Source organism: Dermacentor albipictus, chromosome 5 (genome assembly GCF_038994185.2).
Source record: "Dermacentor albipictus isolate Rhodes 1998 colony chromosome 5, USDA_Dalb.pri_finalv2, whole genome shotgun sequence".
NCBI lineage: Eukaryota > Metazoa > Arthropoda > Arachnida > Ixodida > Ixodidae > Dermacentor > Dermacentor albipictus.
In genome coordinates, this window is record NC_091825.1 from 15,046,950 (window position 1) to 15,057,331 (window position 10,382).

General features: G+C 43.6%; 1 protein-coding gene across 4 annotated transcripts in view; it reads left to right on the forward strand.

The window, feature by feature from the left end:
* The window catches only part of LOC135906576 (uncharacterized), a 125,596-nt gene extending 115,868 nt beyond the window's left edge, over positions 1–9,728 (forward strand). Inside the window, exons 5-6 of one of the 4 annotated variants that reach the window (XM_070538300.1) lie at positions 5,138–5,226; positions 9,280–9,728. In XM_070538300.1, coding sequence (XP_070394401.1) covers positions 5,138–5,226; positions 9,280–9,439 — 249 coding nt within the window. In that variant the 3' untranslated portion in view covers positions 9,440–9,728. The remainder of the gene's footprint in view (positions 1–5,137; positions 5,227–9,279) is intronic. The other 3 variants (XM_065438029.2, XM_065438031.2, XM_065438030.2) reach the window with 3 other exon arrangements.
* The last annotated feature ends 654 nt before the right edge of the window (positions 9,729–10,382 follow it).

Consider the following 10,382-nt stretch of genomic DNA (forward strand, 5'->3'; position numbering starts at 1 on the left):
TATGGGTGATTGCGTAGCATGCGCGGCATGTCGCCATTTAAGAAAAACTGTTTTCCGTTGGTCAAGTATTCTTTTTCGGCTGAGTGGTATTTTCCCCACCCCTCGAGGTTTCCTTTCAGTTTAGCAGCGAGATAAAAGCACTCCTTCTGGTTTTCCAGATTATTTTAGTTTCTTGGAAAACCAAGGTGTAGAGCGATTTTCACGAAAGGTTATTCTGGGGATAAATCTTTGTCTTAGGTCCTCTAGTTTATTCTTCAATATCAACCACTTGTCGTTAACAGAACTCTGGTTAAAACTGTCTTCAAAGAGTGGATAAAAGTCGCTCAATTCGCAAATAATGGCTTCATAACTACTTTTTTCATACAGAGCGATCGTTTCCTTTCGTGTTTCATGGCGTTCGGCGCGGCAGTAAAAATCTGCTTAAATAAATTTATGGTCGCTAATGGGCTTAAGTACGCAATGGATGATAAACTGTCAGGATGGGTGCTCCAGTTATAAGTCTAAAATGTTGCTGGAAATGCCTACGATGGGTGTTGGGCTGGTTACTAATTGATTAAGGTTAAAGTTGAAACAAACGTCGAGAAAATCCCTTGATTCTGAGCTGATTAGCTGTGAGTGAGAGTGGTTATGCCAGTCGATAAAATCACCGAAGATAATATGTGCGTTCGGAAATGAAGTGATAAGTTGGTTTACTTTGTTGCTAAGCTCATGTAAAAATGTTGGGTTAGCATGCGGGGCCCTATAACATACGCCGATTAGAACGGAGTGTGGCAAAGTAAGGCAGAGAACCACAGTATCTCCAAGTCGGATGTGATGCTGATGGGTCAACATGGTAATTCTGGTCCAGCTACGATCCACACGCCACCCCCTCGTGAACATGGGCGATTGTTTCGATAAACGGAGAAATTTGGCAAGTCGGCAACAACTTCAGCGTCGATGAAATCATTAGTAAGCCAGGTTTCGGTTGGTATCAGCATAATGCTGTTAGATGACGTGACTATGCTTGATAGTAGTTCCCGTTTCGGGATAAAACTGCCAATATTAGTGAAGGTTATAGACAACGAAAGAGGGTTGCTTGCTGAGGTACCGGGGCGGGTACTCAGCAAGCAACCTGAGGTATGCTGAGGTACGAGGACGGGTAGACGACCGCTATGGTATTTCCCTAACCGTCTACGATGAGTGATAGTATACGAAACGTTTTGTACCGATGTGTAGTGTCTTCTAATGGAGTGAAAAGTGATCGCCTTTGGATTTGGCGAATGCTACGAGATGACTTCGCGCAGATTGGACAGGACGAGAGAAGTCATCACCAATGCTATAAGATGTGTTCTTTAGTTTCCGGGCATTAGAAAGAATAGTGTCTTTTGTTTTGTGGAACTTGAATTTAACTATTATTTGGCTGCAACGGGTTATCAGAATGACGCCCGACACGATGTGTGCGTTAGATTTCTTAATTGTCGATTGTTATGTTAAGTGTTGTGTCGGTAGCGGCAGGTGGTGGGGGCCTGGCGTCTGGAGAGCGCGCGGCGAGCGCCGGCGATGCCGACACGAGAGAGGGAGGCGGAGAGACGGACCGCCCTTGAAGCAAACCACGCAAAGGACAAGCGACCGCTTAATGCACGAAGACTTCCCTGCCAGATGTCACCAACTCATTGGTGGAAGGCAAACACCTGACCGTAAGGGGCTGCGCCATATGGCCAAAGTCGACCACAACATGATTAGACATTTAACAGGAGATCTCTCATAGGGAGACACCATACAACATCATCCCCATCTGGAAAAGAAGAGTAACTATTCAGTGAAACGGATACACCAAGCGCACGTACTTAAGGCCAAGAATATTTTCTGTCCGACCCCCCAAGTTCACACACAAGCGCACCAGTCTTTGGAGGCACAAGAACACAGACAGTCATTGACGCACCTGTGTCCAGGCACTTCCAGTGCGTTTAGCACTTCACAAAGAAATATGCATGCGTCACAATGCTCTGCAGACAATTCAACACAAAACCCGACAAGCAACCTAGGGTACAAGTTTCACTGCACCATACCGGAAGAAAAATACATTGTACATCTGTATTGAACAAAGCAACACATGACCTATCTCTGTAATGTGATGGTGAGACCCCTAGCCGTGGCACCTCAGGTATGACAGTACGCCCTACACTTCAGAAACAAAATCATCAAGCCACGGAGGCCGTTTCTTGCTGTGGCGAGGACGTGCGCGTACCTCAGACGAACTTTGGGGGTTGCGACGCGTGTCGATCGACTTCGAAGACCCAGTCGTCCCACTATTGATTCCCTCCCTCTGGTTTGACATATGAATGTTGGTGTCGCGCAAAGCTGAGGAAGGTTGCCTAGGAAGCTCCTCTGGACGCCCCAACAAGTCCTGGGAGGCTACCGATTCCCCCACGGAATCACAGATGACTGCTGACTGTGTAGACTCGGAAGTGATACAGCCAGACGAATTATTCAGCTGATCCTTATTACTATAAAGAGACGATGTAACTGTAGACGAGTCCTCGGGATGACTATACAAGTTTCAATATGAGTACAAAAAGCCTTTATCACTTGTAGACAATGTACTATCTACTGAATCCTTTACTACTAGGGTTAACTTAGAGGCATTCGGCATCTTCCCATAACTGAGTACAAAAGTAGATGGTCTTGTCTTGGCGTTAAATGCACGAGGTTTACTGTAATTAAAAAAAATCATTTCTCGTTAAACCTTATTTTGATGGTGTCTCCCACCTTGATAACAGTTGCGTGAGCACTTCTACGTTTTTCTATATACTGTTTAGTTTGCCACTGCTTCTGCGAGCCCCTATCTTGAACTTGAGGCAGAAAACTGTGCTGTTCCGCTTACGCAACCTAAAGTTTCTAATATCTGTCTTTGAACGAGGTTGACGACCATGCTATTCACAGCCTGTTTACAGGAGGTGTTCAGAGACCTGGATTGGGAAGAATTTGGGATAAAGGGTAATGGAGAATACCTTAGTAACTTGCGATTCGCTGATGATATTGCCTTGCTTAGTAACTCAGGAGACCAATTGCAATGCACCCTCACTGACCTGGAGAGGCAAAGCAGAAGAGTGGGTCTAAAAATTTATCTGCAGAAAACTGAAGTAATGTTTAACAGTCTCGGAAGAGAACAGCAATTTACAATAGGTAGCGAGGCACTGGAAATGGTAAGGGAATACATCTACTTAGGGCAGGAAGTGACAGCGGATCCGGATCATAAGGCGGAAATAATCAGAAGGATAAGAATGGGCTGGGGTGCGTTTGGCAGGCATTCGCAGACCATGAACAGCAGGTTACCATTATCCCTCAAGAGAAATGTGTATAACAGCTGTGTCTTTCCAGTACTCACGTACGGGGCAGAAACCTGGAGGCTTACGAAAAGGGTTCTACTTAAATTGAGGACGACGCAAGGAGCTATGGAAAGAAGAATGATAGGTGTAACGTTAAGGGAGAAGAAAAGAGCAGATTGGGAGAGGGAACGAACGCGAGTTAATGACATCTTAGTTCAAATAAAGAAAAAGAAATGGGCATGGGCAGGACATGTAATGAGGAGGGAAGATAACCGATGGTCATTAAGGGTTACGGACTGGATTCCAAGGGAAGGAAAGCGTAGCAGGGGGCGGCAGAAAGTTAGGTGGGCGGATGAGATTAAGAAGTTTGCAGGGACGGCATGGCCACAATTAGTACGTGACCGGGGTTGTTGGAGAAGTATGGGAGAGGCCGTTGCCTTGCAGTGGGCGTAACCAGGCTGATGATGATGATGATGACGACCATGAAGTAGGAAAGCTGGGAAGAGACCCATTGTAGCACGTGGGGTAATCCTATAGGAACCTGAGGATTCTGTAATGCTTTTCGAAGCATCTCGACCTTCAAGTCTGGCTACCTGCAAATGTTCCTTAATGACTCAGTTGAACCTTTCTATTTGACCGTTTCCCTCAGGATAATAGTTCGAGGAGAAAAAAAATGAGCAATTCCATTTTCCTTTAGGTAATCCTGGAATCGGTTTCAGATAAACTGCGGACCATTGCGCGTACCTATAATAATAATAATAATAATAATAATAATAATAATAATAATAATAATAATAATATTATTATTATTATTATTATTATTATTATTATTATTATTATTATTATTATTATTATTATTATTATTATTATTATTATTATTATTATTATTATTATTATTATTATTATTATTATTATTATTATTATTATTATTATTATTATTATTATTATTATTATTATTATTATTATTATTATTATTATTATTATTATTATTATTAATATAAATGATAATGATAATAATGATAATGCATTTATTTGTGTCACATGTAGGGTACACGACACTGGAGGCCAGCTGTAAAAGCTGTCATAAATGACAGCTTGACAAAGCCGCAAGCCCCCATTCACATGACAGCGGTATAGCGGCATTGCTTACATCAGAAAAACTAAGAAAAAAACACACAATACAGAGTACAGTACACAATACACCTTGATAAATTATTTCAATATTCGGAAGTAGAAACAAAAATGATCGTGATATAAGGCAGAAATTAATGACCGAACAAATACCTTGAAGCAATTAAACAAGAAAAGAATCGTATGAAGGTATAGCTACTAAGGTAAGCAAAATACAATTCGCTACAATTCAAAAATAAAATTCCAAAATATGTGTCGCAAATACCAGTCATAAATACAATTCACTTATCAGGTGGAAATAACATCGACGCATATATAATAAAAATGCGTAATGAAAACATGGTCACTTAAAATAAGGAGAAAGGACACAATTAAAACATAACTATGTTGAGAACAAGGGTAGCATAATAAGGATAAAAAAGATTAGCGTAATTGCAGATTATCAATGACAGTCAAAGACCTAGAGTCTGGTATAGAGTAGAGTATCAAAGAGTATAGAGTCCGGTATCCCTTCGCGGCTCAAAGCTCAGTCAAGAAGTATCCAGTGTGGGACGTGTTTAATAGACCAATGATGTCCATTCCCAATTTCTGCCAAGGCCCGTTTGGCCATTCGACTGGCTGTAATGGAGCTACATGAGACTTTGCCTAATCACCTGCCAGCTGAAATACATCAGAATGCTTTACATACTATTCTACAGTACTATCCATCTGAGGCCAGCAATAGCGTTCACGGAGAAGCTGCTTGGTACGGATTGCCTGGTGATTTTCATGTGCCAACTGAAGAAATGTAGGTACCAGAACACTGGGTATTACCATACGATCCCCACGCATGAGTAATCCATCTACAAAATACAATTCTTCATTTACATGAAAATGAGCTATTCAAGTATTGCCTATGTTTTTCTTATGGCTTCCTTATACAATGACTTTCTGAAGAGTATCATGTGTAGTGGTTGCAAGTTGCACTGTTCCTTTGTCAACGACCGATGTAACTAGGTATACTATTTCTTCATCCTGAATTACGCTCTGAGAATCCTGTACTGGAAATATAGACAAGGCATCAGTTACTATATTTTCTGATCCTTTGGAATATTCAACCTGAAGGTTGTAACGCAGAAGCCTGGCTGACCATCTCGAAATGCGGAGAAGTCAAAGACCGGAGTCACCAGCGGCCAGTAATGCAAGCACAGCTTGATGGTCGTTTCTAAGAGTGAAAGGTCTACCCCAGGAGTAAACGTGCCATTTTTCACATGCGAACAGACACGCTAGAGTTTCACGCTCGCTTACAGGATACCTTTTTTTCTGTAACCGACAGAGTTCTAGTTGCAAGCGCTACAGTTCCAACCTTAGAACCATACGGTTCTTGTAACACAGGACCAATGCCAACATCAGGTGTATCAGTCGTGACTGCTACGGACAATTCAGGCTTGAAGGCCCTAATGATACGAGAACACGTAAGACGAGCCTTCAACTGAATGAAGCTGCATTGGTGATCATCAGACTAAGCAAAACTTTGCCCTTGCCTGAGCATGAGGCGAACCGGTTCTACCGATTCCGCGTAATGATCAACAAACTTGGCATAATATTCAGCTAATCATAGAAAGGATTGCAACAGCTTTATATCTTCAGGAGCAGGTGCATTCATAATTGCTTTTACCTTGCTCTCCTTAGGCGTTGACACTCCCTCACCTATTCTGGTGAGGGAGTGTCTAATGTTGCAGCTTAGTGGCTCTTCCTAATTGGATTAGTATAGCCCCACTGGCTCTCGGAATTTTTGACGGTGTCAAGCGCCACTCCAAGCCTGGATATATTGTGTACTGGAGGAGGAATTCAGAAGTACGAACTTCAGGTTGAAAAAAGGAAAGGAAAAAACTCAACGATTCTCACTTCTCACTATGGCAACTGAGCGTCCAAGCTAGCTTAGTCGGATAACCCTGCAGGCTGTGAGGCGGCGTTATGGCGGAGAATTTAAGAGCAGAGGATCTTACATGCGTAAAAAGTCCCTTGACTTATCCGCGTTAGGCAATGTAGCACAATATAGAAGTATTTCTAAATGGTTCTAACCTGGTTGTTCCAGAATCTCCCGTACGCAGGTGACCGTGAACGCGGCTAGGTATACGAGACACTTCGATGACCTCGAACAACACTTAAAACGAGTAGGAGGCGAAAGAATGGCGGAACTAGTAGCTTCTCTTACCCAAAAGGCGTCGAGACATGAGGTATATCCAACTTGTAGTACGTCGAAGGCCGGACCGTAGAGTGTGCATAAGCTGCGCTCGCATGTACATATACCTAAATATATGCGAAAACTTTCGCCACGAACAAATCCGAATACTCCAACACCATATTTTCTGCGACACGGGGTCCTTAACGCTACTCCCGTTCAAAAATAACGGACATGATGCGCTCGCTTCGATTGCAAGGCGGGCATCTAAGCAGGCACGTTTTGGCAGCGCAGTTTTTAAGTTGCTTGAGCCCTTTTCTCAAGCCTTACATGCGTGAAAGCTCCCTTGATTTATCCCCGAAAGAAAGGTTTCGCTGACCGCGATAGCGCAATATAGAAATATTTCTAAATTGTTGTAACTTCGTAGTTTCGGAATGTCACGTACTCAAGCGACCGTGAACGTGGCTAGGTATACCACACGTTCCAACGACCTCCAGAGGCACTTAAAACGAGAAGGGGAAAAATGGCGGTATTGGTCACTTGTCCTACCTGAAAGGCGACGAGACACCGGGTACATCCACCTTGTGCTACATTGAAGGCCAAGCCGCCAAGAGTGGACAAACTGCACTGGCATATACATGTACCTAAATATGTATGGAAACTTTCGCTCAGGAAAACTTTCAAGTTGGCTCATCCCCCAATTTAGGTTCGCCCACTCCCGAATCTAGTTTGGCCCACCCCTAAATTGGGGTTTTCCCACCGCAAAATTAATGAAAACTAAAGTAAAGTTCAACAGTCTCGGAAGAGAACAGAAGTTTACGATAGGTAGCAAGGCACTGGAAGTGGTAAAGGAATACATCTACTTAGGACAGGTGGTGACCGCGGATCCGGATTATGACACTGAAATAATCAGAAGAATAAGAGTGGGCTGGGGTGCGTTTGGTAGGCATTCTCAGATCATGAACAGCAGCTTGCCATTATCCCTCAAGAGAAAAGTGTATAACAGCTGCGTCTTACCAGTACTCACGTACGGGGCAGAAACCTGGAGGCCTACTAAAAGGGTCCTACTGAAATTTAGGACGACGCAACGAGCTATGGAAAGAAAAATGATGGGTGTAACGTTAAGCGATAAGAAAAGAGCAGATTGGGTGAGGGAACAAACGCGAGTTAATGAAATTTTAGTTGAAATCAAGAAAAAGAAATGGGCATGGGCAGGACATGTAATGAGGAGGGAAGATAACCGATGCTCATTAAGGGTTACGAACTGGATTCCAAGGGAAGGGAAGCGTAGCAGGGGACGGCAGAAAGTTAGGTGGGCGGATAAGATTAATAAGCTTGCAGGGACAACATGGCCACAATTAGTATATGACCGGGGTAGTTGGAGAAGTATGGGAGAAGCCTTTGCCTTGCAGTGGGTGTAACCAGGCTGATGATGACCCCGAAATATAGGTGGACCCCCGGAATATCAGGTTGGCCCACCCCTACTTCGGCTTCCCACGCTTCTTTTATGGTGCACTGTGTATCCCTATGGGTGTTTTCTGCGATTATTCTCATTTTGTTTTCGTTTCAGTTGTTTTTCATTGGTTATAAAACTACCAATTGTTGCCATTTACACTACTATAACGACTAAATATTCCAACTTCACTAATTGCACATATTTGAGTGAATAGAAGGGATTACACTTTTCTCCTGGCGGACACATTTTGCGGGGGTATCGCCAAAAATGCCTGCGCTTTAAAAACGTAGGTTTGATATTTTCTTTCACTGCCCCTGTTAGAGGCCTCTACAATTTCAGCGACCTGTTTGCGTTTTAGGCGCATTCCAATGCTACTAGGCGTGAAAGTTCTCTATTTTGTTACGTGAAACAAAAACATGCGCATGCTTGTAGTTATGTTTGCAACGAATAAAATCTGATTATCAAAGCGATGACACAACAAATTAGCTACGAATTAGCAAAGAAATGAGCATTGCTACGTTTTGGAAAGTAAACATGAGAAATATAATATTGAAAGAGCGCTCCTGAAAAAACTTCACGAAAACCACATCTTTAGTTTCGTGTTTCTGCCATCTGGTTCGAGAGTATTAAAGTAAGTCCTTTGTGGCGTTAAAGAAATATAATGGAGCACCTTATCGAATCGCTGCCAGCATGAAGCGGAATGATAGGTACCAGTGATTAAACCACTAGACCACGGTTTCCAACGCTTGCTGGCTGATACGCTCGGGTTTTAAACGATACGACGTCAAGTTAAATAACTGTGTTTCAAAAATCGATTTTGGTAGCTGTGTTACGTGTGTAGATAGTCGACAAACGCATAAATCGAAATCGTAGCCTCCAGACGACATACGTCTCGCAAATCGAGTACAAATTTTCGTCGGTTCAATTGGCTTCCATTGCTGAACTACTCTGGGAAGAAAATTAAAAATTTCTGCGGCATAATGACTGCAGTTGTCTCGTGTGAATTGTCTTCTAGAAGATGCCTGTCCCCTGACTTTTGCGATAACCCACCTGCACTTTTAATTATGCGAGAAAACCCCGCTCGTTCCACCGAAAGCGCGATAGCTTCATGCCGCGGCAGCTTGGGGCGCTCGTTCACACGTAGCTGCATACCCTCAATACTGTGATGTGTTCTTTGGTCTCCTGTTCCATTTGCTCTTATCGCGGCGGTTCGCCTGCAGGGCTACAGGTGACGCTGTTGCTCTCGCAGGGCGCCTTTGTCTTCTTCGCCTTCACACGAATCGCGCTGCGACACCGGCTCGTCTCATGGCTTCAGCGACGCCGCAGCAAGGAGTCCTCCTCTGGGCAAGTCATCATGCCTGCATCACTTGTGCTAACTGAGCGTAAGCAGTGACGGCGTGCCCACTTCGTCTTTTAATATATTTTTGACGGCCACCGTTTTATATTTACTGTTTCTTTTACAACTTTTAGAAATTTACCCATTGAACCACTGTGAAGCACTGTGCCTAGCTTTTCGTGCATCTGCACCAGAGAATGACGGGGTCTCAAATTCGTTGTCTTAAGTGTCCTTTACCGTGGTAGTCAACGTATACGATATCTCGTGCTGGAATTTAGTACTGTGAATTTAAATGCAAAATAGTGCAGAGAGTGTACTGGTGCTGTTATTTGGCCACCGCTGTGAACATTTTTGTGCACGAAGAGCTGTGATATCTGCAGAAGTGCTTTGCAACTGCTACAGGCGCATGCTTTGTGTGAAAATAAATGATTTCATCGAAACTTCACAAGGGCCAACTTTCTTTTGAGACTATGGCATGCATTTCACTCGCCCGCCCTGCGGTGACTTTGAGTTTATCATGCAAAGCAGAAGATTGAAGATCACGGCTTAAGTAGAAACATTTATTTGTGGTGCCGCCGTGCATCCTGTAATACGCAGTGCACTGTCGGCCACACAAATGTGCGTCACTCAGCCTTCGGCGACATGCCTAGGCTACATCAAAGGTAAGCTTCCGCTTCGTCCATGGTCTCCGAAGTGCTAATATCGTGATCGTTCATTTAGATTTCGCATCAAAGCTGTTATGGGGTGCGATGCCAAATCAGCGCTATCAGGCGAATCAGGATGCCAAATCAGGCGCTAAAATACTTTTTAAAGAAAGGACCATACTATCTGCTCGTGCTGGAAATCGTCGAACTTTGTCACAGTGCCGAGTTAAGTGGCCACGTGATTACCTTTCACTGGATGCCTAGCCATTGTGGTGTCTTTGGTAATGAACTCGCTGACAGTGAGGCAAGATCGGCCTCCTCTTCCTCTGATGAAGTGCGGATT